Here is an 18,347-nt window from a genome sequence, read left to right as displayed (position 1 = left end):
TATGTTTTTAAAATCAATAAAGTCATAAATAAAAGAAAATATAAAGATACACTGAAAAGGAAGATGGGAAGATACATCGAACAAACACAAAACTTTATAAAGGAAATATATGAATGTGTTCTGAATATATAGGTAAACTAATGTTCACGACTTGTGGAACAGATAAACCGGCACGCCATTCGTCCGCCTCCCAAACTGAGATTCAATAGAAACGTTTTCTCTTTATTCATATTAGTGCCTCAAAGATAGAAAGAATTGAAAAAAAATACAAATAAATTTTTATGTAAATACACATGATAAATATGCAATGGGGTAACAAAAGACAAACAAACATGTATCTCGACAGAAACACAGAGAACATCAGAAGGCATGCAGAGTTCGTTGAGAGAACGGGCAAATTCAGATTAGAAACTTCAAAAATTCTTCTTTCCTATTTCTAGCTGATTTTTAATGAAGCACATACTACAATGTGTACAATTGCCACTTGTTTGTGAACAGAAAGGCTGTTCGCAAACAAGTGCCAATTAAGTGCTAATTACAAATATTCTTGTTTAATATTTCTAAGATTTATTATATTTGTTTTACATTAGTATTGTTTGGGGCGAATTATTTGTTGCATAGGGCACCAATTTTTCTCTTTTCCTCTTCTCTCTTTAAAACAACAACAATAAAAAGATTTTTAAAAAAATAAGGATCGATTTTCTTTACCTCCTCCCCTATCTTATCAAAACCTAATTGTTATCGCACGGCCATTACATTGCATGAATTAAGTCACAGTTGTTTGCTTGTTTGTCACATAAAATGGTATTTACATTGAATCAACAGAAATACTTGCAACTCTCATTTGGCCGTCGGACGACTCGAACATTAATTTTCAGGACCGTTTCGGTTCATTCCGCGATCGGGAATGTTCAGGCCACTGTCTGCTGAGAAACCTTCTCAGCTCAGCGTATCATGCTGAGCCATGAAATTAATAAAAAAATAACCCGAAGTAACATAAACTGAGTATTTTGATGATTTAAAACAAACAGCTTTAAAGTCAATCTGTCATTCAAAAAAAAAAAATAGCGTTGAAATTACAAACCGGAAACTTAAATAAAACTTAGAAACCATAAGCAACACCAATATTCTCTTTTCGACAATGCACTTTATGATCGCTGCTTGCCATTGCCACGGAAATGTCACTCTGCGTCTTTTCTTTTCCGTCCATGGCGTTGTGTTGATCGTGCTCGCTCGCTCCGCCAGCACTCTGCAAGTATTTATGTACGTGTACTAGTGATGCTTGCGCTGCTGTGCAGAAGCCAAACATCTGCGATCGCATACGTGACATGCATGCACCTATCTCATCAGTGCAAGTGGCATGCACGCACATGTATCGCATTCACACCGCGCATGTGTGATATTTTGTTTTTTTTACAGGCATGTTGTGCGGCTTACGGGGCGAGCCGGGCAAGTAACAGGGAAAAACGAGATCAACATCCATATTCGGAGTTCTGCCAACGATGGATATTTCCAGGAGGGAAGCATACCGAATTCTTGAAATCAGTGATGGTGAGAAACTATACTAATCTAAATAATTGCACTGTAATCGAAATTATACTTTCGCCGGGCAATGATGATGCCACTCCACTGTGCTGAGCTGAGTCGGCACACAACTCGACTGCTATGCTAAGTGATATCCATGCGCTGTGCATGCATGGAGTGGTCTTACATAGGATTTCTATGATGGGGTCAGCGACAGAACAGGGAAGACAGGCCACATGCGCACTGAATCGACTGCACTTGATAACAAACGCAGTACATATAGAATCTTTATTGTTAGGACCTACACATTGTACATGTAAATTTATAACATGACCATCGACAATCAACATCATACGCAAAATCTTCAAGAGGACCTAAACAAAATTGGTGACTGGGCGAAAAAATGGATGATGGATTTGAACACAGATAAGTGCAAGGTTTTGACAATATCCAGGAAAAGAAGTAAGGTGCAACACGTGTATCATCTAAATGACGCCCCTCTTGAATCTGTTGAATCCGTGAAGTACTTAGGTGTAACCATTACTTCTGATTTGAAGTGGACCCAACACATCAATAATACTGTCAATAAAGCCAATAACGTGCTTGCATTTCTAAAACGGAATCTTCGCATAAAATCTTCTGATGTTAAAGCCACAGCTTACAAAACGTTGGTTCGACCAATTGTTGAGTATGCTTCTACAGTTTGGGACCCATTCACCAAGAACCTAATCCACCAAGTGGAAATGGTCCAGAGAAGAGCTGCGCGATTCACTTTAAATCGCTACCATAACACCTCAAGTGTCACCAAAATGCTACAAGAGCTTGATTGGACCACTCTGGAACAGCGCAGAGAAAATGACAGGCTAATTATGATGTACAAAATACACAATAATCTTACTCCTCTTTCAGCACAGGACTATATTATCAAACAGGCTACTCAGTTAACGAGAGCCTCGCAACCACACTCCTATCAGGTACCATATTCGAGAACTGAATCGCATCGCCATTCGTTCTTCCCAAGAACTGTAAGGAACTGGAATTCCCTGTCGTCAGACATTGTTTCTGCGCCATCTGTGGGATCATTTCGAAACCGTCTAACGGTTGATCACAGTGGCTAGTTGTTTTCGTCAAATTTTCTATGTGCTTGTAAATATCTGTAAATAAATTGTATTATAATGTAAATACATGTAGCACCAGTCTGCAAGAATCTTCAGGCTATTGAAGGAGGCAGACTTAACCAGAAGAAGAAGAAGAAGACTTCTTCATGAAGGGAAATGGGCACGGGAAATGTGGTAGGCCCTACTCTTGTACATCACGTGTATACTAAATTACAGTAGAGTAACTACGGCAGTATGCGGCCTTGCAGCCGTTCGCGGCAGGTACAGCATACACGGTAATATACCGCTAAACACAGCACTGCACTGTTACTAGCCCGACCAGACGCTGTTACGCTATGCGAAAACAGCGTCTGACGAGCGCGGCATGCAGCCTCAAAGTGAGGAACCTCAACACAACTACAAAACTTAGGAAAATGTTAGCCCGACCAGACGCTGTTAATACGCTACGCGAATACAGCGTCTGACCAGCGAGCGGGCACCTTCATAGTGGGGAACCACAACACAACTACAAAACTTATGAAAATTTATACGTTCTTTATAAACAATGTACACGTTACCAAACGTTACTCACCTTAAGTGCATGCTTGTATTACAGAAGGTTCGTAAGTCCATTGAGAGCCCTCGTGATAAGTCCGTGGAACCAAAAAATGATACTTTCTGGCGGATTCCCTAACACCGTCGCGGTTCATCGTTGCAGAATTCAAAATGGCGCCTTGATCTCTGCGGAAATCTTTTGCGTGCGTGCGATGCGCTGCTTGAGTGTTGGTGTAGCAGCACGGTCGACAGCGCGACCTTTTGAAAGGGCATTCAGATCATGTGACCTCCCGAATATTGGAAATGGCCTGGCGTGAAAGACGATGTACCGTTCGTGAACCGTTCACACATGCTGCATATAACCATCAATTTAGGTAAGTTATTGAATCTAAATTTCAATACTCCTAGCATAGATATGAAGTCTCATTATCATTTTGTTCGTCAGATGAGTTTGAAGTGGCAAAAAAATGATCTAAAGTATCAAAATTCAATCCGATCGCATGCGATCGTTGGACCCTCTTCGTGTTTGGAGCTTCGTTGGTACAGCCCTGTCGCGCTACGTATGTACAGCGGCGACTGGGCTGTGTATAGTTAGGAAAATGTATACTTTTCTCCTTTAAACAGAATACTTTACTCATCACGTTAAATGCATGTTTTTATTACAGAAGAATAGTTCGCCACACTGGGTCCATGGAGACCCGACCACTTGCGATAAGTCCGTGGAACAAATAAAATGACACTTTCTGGCGCAATTCCATGGTACGTCGACGTACCATGTACAGCGACTGTGCTGTGTTCAAGTGTATAGTTAGGCCTGGCGTTAACTGCGACCAGCCCCAACACGCAGTGTTGGGGCTGCGCATTGTAGCAGATATGATCATGACAGGCGAAGTATAGCGCCTAAATATCAGTATTAAATCGCAAAAATTCTGTAATATGAAGACTTACAGGTGAAGTTATAATGTTGAAGACTGATTGCGTTCAACTTTTGGTCCTGCAAATATTCCATTTCTGCTCGAATTGATGAGTCAAATACGACTCGGTCGGAAGGAACTTGAGAAACGACATCTTATACAGTCAATGGATTTGAAACTTGTGCGCATGCGCTGGCCGTCAATTCATCTGTACAGCTGTAGCTTTATGGCAAGGCCGTATCATACTGTTGTGGCAAACCCTCTCGCTGTATATTGCGCTGCTTTCTGGGTGGGTACGCGCGCGCAGGCCTTGTCAGAAGGCTAAAAGCATTGCGACTCCGCCCAGCACATGAATATTTACGTGCGCAGTGTACTGCATACTGATTTCGAAAATGGTGAATGGGATGGGGAGCTAGGAGATGGACCTGTAAAAAAAAAACGTTTTTTCAAGATCATTGGACCAGTGTGAACAAGAACAAGGTGAACGTATGGTAGGAATTAGATAAGAATCTTATGTATATTATAAAAGTAAGTTTTTTTCTAGTGAAATTCGGAACTTACGGAGGCGCGAAAATCTGTGACAGACTGTGTATGTTTTTCAAGCTTACCGATATAGCACTCTATTGACTCAGGACGCTCCCACAGTGTATAACTGTGTACACGGAGCGTCCCGGGGTTAGCCTGGCGTGAAAGATTGTGTACCGTGTGGACATGCTGGATATGATGATCAATTTCGGTAAGTTTCATTTCGTACATTTGAATACTGATAGCATCAGATGTAGAGTAAATATTGAAGAGTATACTCGATGAGTTTGAGGTGACAAAAATTATGTTAAGTATCAAAATTCAAAGCTATCGTGATACGATTACGTCGCTCTCCTAGTGGTTGGTGGTCGCGCGCGTACAGCCCTGTCGCGACGTACCATGTACAGCGACTGGGCTGTGTATAGTTACACTGTTACATGCACACTACACATATACTAACACACTAGCAATCAACAAAAACCAACCGATAAAATGGGCACGATCTCTGACGAAAGTGAAATTTTCTCACCTAAATGACAATATATCGCATCCAAAATGAAATTTTCGGTACTTCTTAACATTACAGTTAAGAAACAATGGTCCAAGAAACTGGATTTTTTTGTCGTTTTCTCGATGTTCATAGATTTTGAAAACATATCCTCACGTAAAATAGAACTTTCACGAGCCGATGTGGGCCGCCATTTTTTTCGGAAAGTGGATGTTACCATCGAAAAAAAATGAGAAAAACACGAGAAAGACATCAACAACACCGCCAGATTTGCGATCTTGTTTGCGGCCAATGCATGTGCGCCCGCTATTTTCACGTGCTTTCGCAATGGGAATTGGCGCTTACGCAATGTTCGCGAGACATGTGAAGGCGTTCAGCTACAGATCGCGGAGCACGCGCGTATTGCATAGGGATTGTACATCGTGCCGCAAGCAGAAATACTACGTCGCATATCGCCCTTATCGGCGAAAATTGTGCCGGGTTTTGCCCTGGTAAATCATGAAAACTGCGTTGGTCAATGGTAAATTTCTTTCATGAAAACAATTGCGTTAATTAATAATCTTGTCTATGATATATGAAATGGTTGAAAATAATTTGCCTGATTTGTTTACAAGTTGGAAAAACCCTTAACAATGCTTAAACTGCCGCAAACGGGATATTTTACTCTAAATATGTATGGTTGGACCCACTAGATCTAGAATCTATGTAGGCCCTAGTCTATGTTAGTATCTACTCATCGACCGCCTAATGTTTATTTGCTTGATAAGAATATTTAACACTGAAATTCACATAAAAAACTTGACCTAGGGCCTACGTGATTGAGAAAATTCAGCGCTATCAAATGCTGTTGTTCCCTTTTCGATTCGAAGTTTCAGTGCAAAAATATTGCCGTCGAACTTGCGTGGCCTCGTTTCAGCTCCCCGCGGTAAAGCTCCTTATTGAGATGGACCGCTGTTTTTGCATTGACAATGCACGCAAACCGAGTTGTATTGAACATCGTGTTGTACAAAGCTTTTTAGAAACTTCCATAGACATTAGGCCCTACATTACGATTCGGTGAAAATATTCATTCGAAATTTTGTCCTTGATTAAAACCATTAATGAACAGTGAATTTTCACGTTTTCCCACACCATCCTCATCAACGGTCAAAGCCAATCCATTTTTATGTGCTCTGCGCGCAGTGAAGTGCGTACTTAGCGTTCTGTGCGCCAATGTATATGCGGTTGGTTTCAAAAAGGGTGGTCAATATGTAGTAGGGCTACCATACCACCTGTGAATACTTACTGGTTGATCAGAATCCACGTACGTCGTAGATCGAGATTCAAACTTAGGTCCTATGTGAGCTGTGAAAAAAAGCAAACAAAAAACAAAACTAGAGATTGTAATTTGTCAACACTGACAAATTAAGGAGATCCGATCTTTTTGGATTTATCAATGATTCAAGTCCTGATCGCAATAGGCATGACCATACAGGTTTCATCTGTGTTTAGAAACATTGGCCGTGTGATGTTTGGATTCTCATTTAGAAAAGGGAGTCAGATCTGCCATCTTTGGTACCAAATTCCATATATACACTATAACGAAGATAAAGAATGAAGTATATTTGACCTTTGACCCACCTTTGCACTCCCAAGATGGCATCTGAGTAACCCCGGGACGCTCCGTGTCACAGTTACACACTGTGGGAGCGTCCTGAGTCAATAGAGTGCTATATCGGTAAGCTTGAAAAACATACACAGTCTGTCACAGATTTTCGCGCCTCCGTAAGTTTCGAATTTCACTAGAAAAAAACTTACTTTTATAGTATACATAAGATTCTTATCTAATTCCTACCATACGTTCACCTTGTTCTTGTTCACACTGGTCCTATGATCTTGAAAAAAATGTTTTTTTTACAGGTCCATCTCCTAGCTCCCCATCCCATTCACCATTTTCGAAATCAGTATGCAGTACACTGCGCACGTAAATATTCATGTGCTGGGCGGAGTCGCAATGCTTTTAGCCTTCTGACAAGGCCTGCGCGCGCGTACCCATCCAGAAAGCAACGCAATATACAGCGAGAGGGTTTGCCATGACAGTATGATACGGCCTTGCCATAAAGCTACAGCTGTACAGATGAATTGACGGCCAGCGCATGCGCACAAGTTTCAAATCCATTGACTGTATAAGATGTCGTTCTCCCAAGTTCCTTTCGACCGAGTCGTATTTAACTCATCAATTCGAGCAGAAATGGAATATTTGCAGGACCAAAAGTTGAACGCAGTCAGTCTTCAACATTATAACTTCACCTGTAAGTCTTCATATTACAGAATTTATGCCATTTCATATTGATATTCAGGCGCTATACTTCGCCTGTCATGATCATATCTGCTACAATGAGCATCTGAGGAAAAAGTGGTTATTTTGTGAAATGATTTTTGCGACATCGTTTATACGTGTGCAAAATATGGCAAAGACAGGACAGGTTAAGTATTCACCAAGATAGAGGATGAAACATTTATGACCTTTGACCCTAATTTACATACCCAAAATGGTGTCCGATCAAGTAGTTGTTATTTTATGAAATAATGTACGTGACATGAACTAAACATGTGCAAAATATTGGGCTGATAGGACCTGTTTTTCTTGAGTTATTGCAAAGAAAGTTGCAGAAAGAAAAAAATATCTCAATACATCGAAGATAAGCTTTAATTTCAGCCAAAATTTTTAATGTAATCCCGACATCGTATGAAAAAACGGAGGACACTGATACGATAGCGCAAAATCTCAGTTACAACATACATGTATTAAAATGTGGGAGAAATTCACTGAAGGGTAAATGAGCTAGTGCTCGATAAAGACAATCATGTCAATTTTCACATCTAGAAAAATTCCCTCCCATTGAGATAACACGTCATAACGAAGATCAGAAAAAAAGTACATATGACCTTTGACCCCACTTTGCACAGACAAGATGGCATCTGAGCAAAAAGTGGTTATTTTGTGAAATGATTCATGTAACATGGTCTTTGCATTTGCAAAATATGGGAAAGATAGGACATGTATTCACCAAGATACAGGACGAAACATTTATGACCTTTGACCCTAATTTACATATTCAAGATGGTGTCTGATCAAGTAGTTGTTATCTTATGAAATAATGTACTTGACATGAACTAAACATGTGCAAAATATGGGGGTGATAGGGGCTGTTTTTCTTGAGTTATTGCAGAGAAAGTTGCAGGAAGAAAGAAATTATGTTATATTCTCAATACATTGAAGATAAGCTTTAATTTCAACCAAGTTTTTCGACGTGGTGCCGACATTGTATGAAAAAACGAAGGGCACACTTACGATAGCGCAAAGTCTCAGCTACAACATATTAAAATCTGGGAGAAATTCACCGAAGGATAAGTGAGCTAGTGCTCAAAAAAGATAGTCATGTCAATTTTCCAGAAAATTTCCAGAAAAACTGCACTCCCATAGAGATAACACGTAAACTGGTCAAATTTGGTCAAATTTGACAAGATTACTTTCAATCCATTTTTACGAGGTGATGCCATCATCCAATCAAAATTTTGTTATTATACTTATGAAAGAGCATTTAATAAGCTGCAACATACTGAAATTTGGGTGAAAATCGGCAAAGGATAAGTGAGATACACTCAAGTGAACTTGAAATTTGATGCCGTCATTTTGAAAATTTACTTTTTTTATTTTATTAAGAAATTTGATATCTTTTAATCATTTTTTCAGCATTGCCAACCCATGAAATGACGTGTACAACTCATCAGCTTTCAGAATATGTAAAGAAAATGGGGGGTCACTGTCCATCCTGACGAGTAAAATCGGATTTAAAATTGGCGGTTTTTTTGCACAGTTGCACTGTATATCGCCATAGACGCGCGCGCGTGGAATTTCAACTATGACGGGCCAGTATGACGTCATATTGAGTCGTATTGACTTGAAACTTGGTATAAATATTCCTTGACATTTCAGACATCCGATCAAAGTGAAATTAGGGGAAATTTCTATTGCATATGAGCTGTGCGTGCGTATATGCGCGTGTGCGTACGCGTCCGTCCAATTTTTTCAATTTTTCAAAAAATGCTCCAAATGGTCTGAAACGTGTGCAAAAATATTTTGAGCTCGATTGGAGCATGTAAATATTTCAACGCGCGCACGTTTTAAGGTAATAGATGAATTTTGAGAATATGTGTAGAATCAGCTTGACTTGAACTACAGTATATGTGACGTAAATTTCATAGAAAAATTCCTTTCCATTAATGAGATAAGAATGAAAATGTGTTTTCATATAATGACGTCATAGTGACGTCACGGTCGACTGATCACAATGATTTCACTAGATCTGTCGTCTTTGGGACATGATACATATATGGGATAATATTGAAAATTGATAGGAAGAGGACTTTCTGAGCTAACCTCTGCACAACGTTTGAGGAGAAAGAAATAAAGAAGACTAAAGAAAGAATCAGTACAGATACAGAAGTTGATCCGAGAGGATACTCGGATCACCTAATGATACCACAAAATGGGTCTTAGAAAACAATCCAAACTTTCCTTAATAGTTAATGTAGAAAATTCTAGATCTCGAAGACAAAGAGAACACAGTCCTGACCTGAGTGATACTGCTGTATCCTCTGCTCTAACTTTAGTGATACTGATACTGGCAATTGTGCACTTTACGGCCCTATATTAATTTATTATCGGTACCTCATTCGCTGTGTGCCAAGGTGATATCCCATCAACCACTCCGCACTGAGCAGCCGGCGAGCTTCTCTTGCTGCATGGAACGCCATTTGACAAGTGATATGGTCACTAAAATCCTGCCTCACTCACTGCGCTTCTGCGGAGCTAGCTGACACATCAAACACTGTGCGATCGCGATTTCGCGTGCCTTTGCAGGATTATCGAGCTTTACATATCTACAGTATGTTGCATCACAGAAAATTGCCATGATCATGGCGCAAAGTGTGAGAAAGTTGGCAGTAGTCTGTGATACAATAGTAGGGTGTCGGTAGCGCAATGCGCTTTGTCATCCCCTTCAAAATTCATGCACAAGTCGCGAGTTCACAAGTCATCTTTGACCTAGGTCTATATGCATTTACAGAGCATAAAACTACTTCAAAACATTTTTTTTACAATAAGAGAAATCTACCATATTATTTTCGATACATATGATATCACGGAAGTCACATTTTGGTTAGGTGATACGCATGGGGTCATCAGATGTCGGTCATCTGTGATCGACAAAGAAAAGAATGTGATATAGCACCTTGAAGTTATATTGAGCATGCATGCGAAACCGTTTCTCTAACCACTCGGCCACGGGACATCCACGGAAATGGTAAGACAAAAAAAAAACAATGCATAGATATAACGGGGAAAAGTCAATGCCCACTCAACAAACGTGGCCGCGTGAACATGTATTGCATTACTAGACAGAAATGCGGCCTTGTAACGACTGATGTCGCTATGCCATTTCTGGCAACTTAGGAAAAATACATCCCATAGACATAACACCTATAATCGGCTGGTTTTGATACCTTGCCTTTAATCATAATTTTCAGTGTGATGACGTCATCAAAGTACAAAACAATGACATGGACTTGAAAGACAATTGTTCAAAGTACAACACATCCGTCGTCGTCATTACATACTATGATCGGTTTGACAAACTCAGCCTGCAAAATTTTGCAGCCGTCGAAGCAATGTGGTCTCCAACACAAAACAAAGGGATATTGTGTGTGTGTGTGTGTGTGTGTGTGTGTGTGTGTATGTATAGGTGCGTTTATATACGAATGATTTCTACATGGACGAATGTGTAATACACCATTGAAGAAAAAAAAAAAGCAAAAGAACGAAGTATTCTGTTTCATGCTCTTACGGGGTTTGAACCCGCACGTGTGCAACCTCACGTCTCTGAGACGTCGCCTTTAACCTTTCGGCCATACGTCTCGACTTATGAATCATTATCATTCATTTTCACACTATAGGTACGAGCATCTATAATGTGTAGGAAATTTGCGTTTTTCGGAATATCATTTTCACATCAGCGAACCTTACGTGGGTACTACGAAAATGACCCCCCCCCAAAAAAAAAAAACCAACAACAACAACGACAACAACAAAAAACATACTAAAATTTCATCTCATTTAGTTGCTTTAAATATTTCACGTTCCGTTTGTGTTTCTTTTCGGAATTATCTGTTGCTTCCTAACTAGGAAATAAACTATGTCAAACTATCGATCAGAATTAAAATATTGTCTTGCTTTGAATGTAAAGTTTGTTATTCCAAAAGTTTGTTTATCCGTGAATAAAACAAGGCTCAATACTCCGAAGGTTTGCTAATCCAAGAATGAAATAAACGCATCCATGGAATCGCAAACATTCTTGCATTTTTGGATCATGACTTTCACATTTATTTACGAAAATCTACAGTCTATATAAGGTGCGACACGATAGGTAATTCGCGTATCCCGGAACATTTTATTTTCGTATTAACGAACCTTTGGTGGGATAAAAAGAACATGACCCCCCCCCCCCCAAAAAAAAAAAAAAAACACAACAAACAAACAAACAAAGAAACAAACAATCCAAGGCAAATTAAGATCAAATTAGTCTGAATTACACGCTTTGAAAATTTCACTTATCACCGTCTGAATGATCTCTCGCTGCCCAATAAAGAAATGAACGATGTCAAACTAAGAATTAAGCTTATTGTCTTGCTTTGAATGTCTCTTCTCTTTTTTATTTTTCCTTTTCTGATTCAATAAAAAAAGAACCAAAACAGGTAATGTAACGCGCAACTGCTGAAGAAAGAAAATATATTGAACAACTTAATAATGGAGAACAAATCCTTCTTTTTTTTTTGGGGGGGGGGAGTAATTTTCTTTTTAATACATGATCGAATGTACACGAAATGTTGGTAAAATCATTTCCTTTTTGGTTGGCATTCTGCGATATTTATTCCTTCTTTTTATGGCACAAAAATCAACACATTGACACACCCAACAAAACACCCATCATAACTATGAAAAAAAAGGTTGACAATTTATATTTTAAGAGACAAATAGTGAGCAGAGGATTCCATCTTTCGATTTCCCTCTCCCTGTCCACTCTCACTCGTGCTCGGCTCACCCTACTCTTTCCCCTTTCCCCACCATGGCCCTGATCACAAAAGTGATAGAAAACAGCAAAACAAACAACAAACAACTAGCAGCAAATATGACTACACTTGTCTCTTGTGAGGTGATTATCGAGGCAAAATGTTGACATTGTAATTGAACAACGACATGAAGAACAATGTGAATAGTAGCCAGAGGGAAACTTGACATTCATGAGACAGACAAAACCACAGGGTGAAGGAATTTGCGCGCGCATGTAAATTTTGGGTCGGAGTACAGGTGGGAACAGGCGGTTAGAGTAATCGAACTCAGAGTTGGCGAGAGCTTGACGACAATCTAAAAGTAGAAAGGTTCTTGTGGGTTCACGCTCAACAAAATTGCGTTATTTCTCGAAATTCAAAAGAACTTGAATGATCTCTAAACGGTGAAGTTGCTCTGATTGCTAATTTAGTATAAATATTTTATGATCAACAGTCGATTGATTTCCGCTTGTAAAAGACACGATGATTCCTCATCAAACGTAAACTACATCGTCCATGTGTTGTGTTCAGCCGGGCTAGCAATGGCCGCGCACACACAGCGCATTCGCCTTTTGCATCATGTGTGCACACACAGCTGGCTTACATTACAAGTCATGTATGGATTGCATGCTCAGAATACATAGTATGGAATATCATTGTGGAGGAGTGATTTACAGTGAATGACGGTACTTACAGGGTAAGGGAAACTTGCCGAAACTTTTACAAATTATGTTTACGAATCAAAAGAAAGTGAAATTGCTTGAATAAAACGTATGCAAAAATCGTCTCAGTATTTACAGATGTGCGTCAAATGTACCAGGGATGTCCGTCAAATAAGTGACCGAGGTGTGCATCACTTTCAACATGTTGTCCGTCAAAAAAGTTACTGTGGTGTGCGTCATTTTCAATGTGTTGTCCGTCAAAAAAGTGACTGTGGTATCCGTCAAAAACCATGTGTGGTCAGTCAAAAAATGACCATGACGCACCCATGTCCGGGGGTAGTGGGGTGTGTCATTACATTGACAAGTGCATAGTTCCATATTGTTGAATATTATAGGGAACTATGTATCACCATTACCTCCAAAAACAAGATAAATCGTCATCATCTTTGAGACCTTCTGCGAGATGCAAATCGCCATTTTGAATATATCACGTAAATAAAATGATCTGCGCATGCGCGAATGAATATTCATTTCAGTTCTCAGCAAGCCATCCTGGTTTTTTTCCACACGCATGCAATTGTACATTGTGTATTGTAATAAATATGTGCTACATTTTATCCATACCTGATCGACAGCCAGGCTGTTGGCGCATGCACTGTGTAAGTTGTACTACGATACAAAGTGCGGAAGGACTAAAACCTCGGATAAAATCTTTCACTGGGCTCTTAAAACAGATCGTAATGTAAATTGATTTCAGCTGCTCTAATTTTAAGTATCTTCTCTAACAGTACAGCTATGATTTTCAGTGTAAAACCCTGTATTTTGGTCTGTGGTCACCAAAATGCTAAGCCATATCAGGCGTTTCTTCGATAGCCTGATGGGGCTGCCATGCGACCCCGACGCCATGCGACCCCGACTCGGTACGGTTGGGGTCGCTGGTGCGGTTAGGCGCTGGGGTGCTCCTTAGTTAGGCCTATAGGAGTTTGCGGTCAGGCTGGTTGCATGCAGTTAGCGCTAGTGCTGCTAATAATAAACCCCATAGTACTGCTGGACAGTTTTACTTGCAGATAACTGCGACCAGCCCCAACGCTATGTGTTGGGGCAGCGCATTGTAGGATTTTGGATCTGGAAAGGCGTACATGTAGTATCGCGGTTTTAATTCACCTTTGAACACTATATATTGAAAAATGCATCAATTTGAATACTTAACGATGTATGCCAATTAGTAACGACAAGAGGATACGCGGAACGTAATAGTCCATTAATAGTCCATTTCTGTCTAAATCGATGACTTTAAATGATTCAGTCAGCAGGGATCTCCGAGATCGACAACTGTTCAGGAAGACGGGATTTGAAACCTCGGCGCTTGCGTGAGTCGGTAGCACTGTAGCCTTTTTGACCAGGCACCCTTGCTGCGCGACATCGTGTGGCGCCCTATCACTTGCTGCTGGTGTGGACGCGTTTCACTCGGACCCTTTCACTCGCCACTACACAGCGCACAGCAAAAGGGCCTGGTTCAAAGGCTGAAATCATCACGACTCTCATGCGTTATTCATATCGCCAGTGCGTAAAGTGCTGCGCAAAGGTTGCATTGAAAGCCAAAGAATGAACGAAAGGTACATGTACAAGTGTATATATGGAGATGATCTCGTAAAAAAAAAGTCTTTTCAAGACTACATGGCATAAATGTGGAAATTAACAGGTGAACGTATCGTATGAATAAGGTAAAAAAACATACGTACATTATAAAAGTAAGCCTTTTGCTGGTAAATTACGAAACTTGTAGTTTTTTGTTTTTTGTATTTACAAAAAACAACAACAAACAAACAATGTTTTTTTTTTTTTTTCAACTTTATTATCCCAATTCACATGCTGCTTCATATACCAAATACATGCATAATAATAAATAGTACATTATGGAAAAACTTGTAGTTGCGCAAAAAATTTTTGTTGCTTTTCCAACTTACAGAGATAGCACTCTTTTGACTCAGGGCGCTCCCACAGTATAACTGTGTACAAGGAGCGCCCCGGGGTTAACTCGCAGAGTGCCGTGCCTGAGTGCAGAGGGTCTATTGTTGAACGTTAGCATGGATAAACTTAATGCCAGGGCATTGGCATTATTTTTCGAAATGGGGAACATACTGCTGGACACATGCAGACTCCCAACCATTCTGCATTTGGAGAAGAAAAAAAAAAATCTGAATTTCAACCATTCGTAGCTCTTGCTTTAGTGGGAGGTTTCTATTTTTAGCTCACCTGAGCCAAAGGCTCAAGTGAGCTATTGCGATCGCCCTTCGTCCGGCGTCCGTCGTCCGTCGTCCGTCGTGCGTAAACTTTTTACATTTTCATCTTCTTCTTGAAAACCCCAAGACCGGTTTTCATCAAACTTGGCAGGTAGCATCCCTAGGGGGTTAGAAACTCAATTTGTTAAAATGGGTACCATGCCCCACCCAGGGGGCCCCCAGGGGGGCCCAAACCCCCCCCCCCCAAAATAAGGAATCTGTAAAAATCTTCTTCTCTAGAACCAGAAGTGATAGAGCTAAGTTAATACTATGAGTTAGTACATTGATGACTGTAGTTTCAAGTTTGTTCATGGCAAAATCAGGGGTGCCCCCCTTGGGACCCAGGGTGTGGGGGTGGGGAAGGGTTCTAATGGGGCCTAAATTGTACATTTTCATCTTCTTCTTGAGAACCCCATGACCCATTTTCACCAAACTTGGCAGGTAGCATCCCTAGGGGGTTAGGAACTCAATTTGTTAAAATGGGCACCATGCCCCACCCAGGGGGCCCCCAGGGGGGCCCAAACCCCCCAAAATTAAGGAATCTGTAAAAATCTTCTTCTCTTGAACCAGAAGTGATAGAGCTAAGTTAATACAATGAGTTAGTACATTAATGACTGTAGTTTCAAGTTTGTTCATGGCAGAATCAGGGGTGCCCCCCTTGTGACCCAGGGGAGGGGGTGAGGAGGGGTCCTAATGGGGCCTAAATTGTACTTTTTTATCTTCTTCTTGAGAACCCCATTACGCATTTTCACCAAACTTGGCAGGTAGCATCCCTAAGGGGTTAGCACCTCAATTTGTTAAAATGGGCACCATGCCCCACCAAGGGGGCCACCAGGGGGGCCCAAACCCCCAAAATGAAGGAATCTTTAAAAATCTTCTCTAGAATCAGAAGTGATAGAGCTAAGATAATACTATGAGTGAGTACATTAATGACTGTATAGTTTCAAGTTTGTTCATAGGAGATCCAGGGGTGCCCCTGTTGGGGGCAGGGGTTGGGGGGGGGGGGGGGTGGTTGGGAAGGTCCAAATGGGGGCCTGAATTGTACATTTTCATCTTCTTCCTGAAAACCTCATAATGGATTTTCGTCAAACTTGGCAGTTAGCATCCCTAGGGGGTCTGGATCTCAATATATCAAAATGGGCACCATGCCCCACCCAGAGGGCCCCAGGGGGCCCCAATCCCCCCAAATCAAGGAATCTTAAAAAATTTGGGCCCTTATTGTACATTTTCATCTTCTACTTGAGAATGCCTGGTCAAATTTTGGTAGAGCTGTGAATAATTTAGATTAGTGACTGCGTGAAAGGTGAACTTGCGATACTCAGGTGAGCGCTAGACCCGCGGGTCTCTTGTTCTTAAAGGTGCATAGTCCCGGTAGTGTAGAGGGCGCTGTTGATGGTACTGCCGATCACTGTTAGCATTGATACGAAGATTACCGAAGTTGAGCTGTCATCAAGAGTAAAGTGCGTAGGTGTTGCTAAGTAACGTTGCCTTCATTGCTTTCTCTGCGCATCGCGCAGTCTGTAGTAATGCCAGGGTGCGTGCGTATGTGCTTGTTATTATGACATCATAAAAGAAATTTGCTAAAGCTGTCATCCCCCTCAGCCGAATCATGAGCCGAACTGTGATCGGACCACTGACTACAGTGAATCGGACTTCTTCGGACTCGGGGAAGTGGGCCACAGCATAAGCGCTAAAGAGGAGTCAATAGCGTAGGTCTCTAGAGGAAACTTGCGCCATGCGCCCGCGTACGCATTTGACTAAAACACCGGGACCATGCACCTTTAAAAATCCACTGTGACCAAAAGCTGGCGTCTACGCTCCGTAGCCCAGTAATTGTTAGCGAGAAACTCAAAAAATCAAACACAAGTCCCCAAAACTGTTGTATGCAAGTATCAAACACAACTTCCATCTGCATCTTCTTCGGGGCAGGTCAGGAAGTCTGGATGATTTCCTGATGATTGGATTCAGTCATTCCACAGTAAGAGTTCCATTTTTCTCTATGGGCAATTCCGCAGTTAGGTGGACATGACATGGATAAAAGAAATGTGCCTCTTTATCTTACCCTTTGATCTAGGTATCAACTAATGCCATGGATATTCACCAATCATTAGGGTCTTTAAAATTCAGTAGATTTTATTTTTCGTATTTATTGATTTTGCGAGATCTAAAACCATCATTTAAAGTGTACATGTGGGACTGGGGACATGCTTTTGGGGGTCTGGCTAAAAAATTATCGGTCGAACTGCTAAAAAAATTTGCATGAACATTTGTCATGATGCAATTATTGAAATTAATGCAACACTTTGTTTGAAGTAACTTGAATTTTTGCACACTTTTTGTTACAAGACATTGATTTTTTTGTCATGTCCTTTTTTCGTAACGTTACTAACCAGCCCTTTAAGTTGCTATAGCAATTCTAATATTTCTTGGATTGTGTTCATTCTTTTCTGTATCATAAACCTGGGAAGGATGAACATGTTGTTGACATAATTTTGACTTGAAATGAATAAATGGTAATTTAGTGGTAAAAACAAATATCTAAATTTGTTCAAATGTAACGTTACTAACCGCGGAATTGCCCCTATTCATATTCAACACATACACTGTAGCTCGCAGCGACATACTATGTCTTGAATGTGAACAGAGAAAAATGGATTGTGTGAAGATTTACAATATGTAGGACCATAAAAGGTGCAATTGTTTGTACTTGAAAGGAAATCCTAAACACAAACATGTGCTTGTGCAGGCTGGCCTGTTTATTTGACCACTTTCATTGACAGATCTCATCCATTACAGTGAGATACTCAATGTTCCTTCATCATAGAACCAAGAAAAAAACAAAGTTGTATAGGCGTAGCGCGACTGACCCTACAAATGTCCCTGACCCTAGAGATTTCAAACAAAAATAATTCGCTATCGCGATCACGATACCACAATATTTCGATATTGATAGTGCAATCGTTATCGCTTCAGCAAAATCCTTGGTTTTGATTGGCTGAGATGCTCTGGTCACTGACTGTTACTATGGTGATTGTCAGCAATGACATCTTGTCAGCGCTGACAAACATTGATGAAACACCCCCCTGTTCTCATTTGAGTTTCACAACTTTCATCTTTTTTTATTGCAATTT

General features: G+C 40.6%; 1 protein-coding gene across 1 annotated transcript in view; it reads left to right on the top strand.

The window, feature by feature from the left end:
- The first annotated feature begins 1,418 nt into the window (after positions 1-1,418).
- Positions 1,419-18,347, top strand: part of LOC140241720 (uncharacterized) — a 105,670-nt gene continuing 88,741 nt past the window's right edge. Inside the window, exon 1 of the mRNA XM_072321468.1 lies at positions 1,419-1,551. Within this exon, the coding sequence (XP_072177569.1) occupies positions 1,503-1,551 (49 nt within the window). The 5' untranslated portion in view covers positions 1,419-1,502. The remainder of the gene's footprint in view (positions 1,552-18,347) is intronic.

This window comes from Diadema setosum, chromosome 18 (assembly GCF_964275005.1).
Source record: "Diadema setosum chromosome 18, eeDiaSeto1, whole genome shotgun sequence".
In the NCBI taxonomy this organism is placed as follows: domain Eukaryota; kingdom Metazoa; phylum Echinodermata; class Echinoidea; order Diadematoida; family Diadematidae; genus Diadema; species Diadema setosum.
The sequence above is the reverse complement of the archived record's forward strand: the minus strand, read 5'-3'. Positions and strand labels throughout refer to the sequence as shown.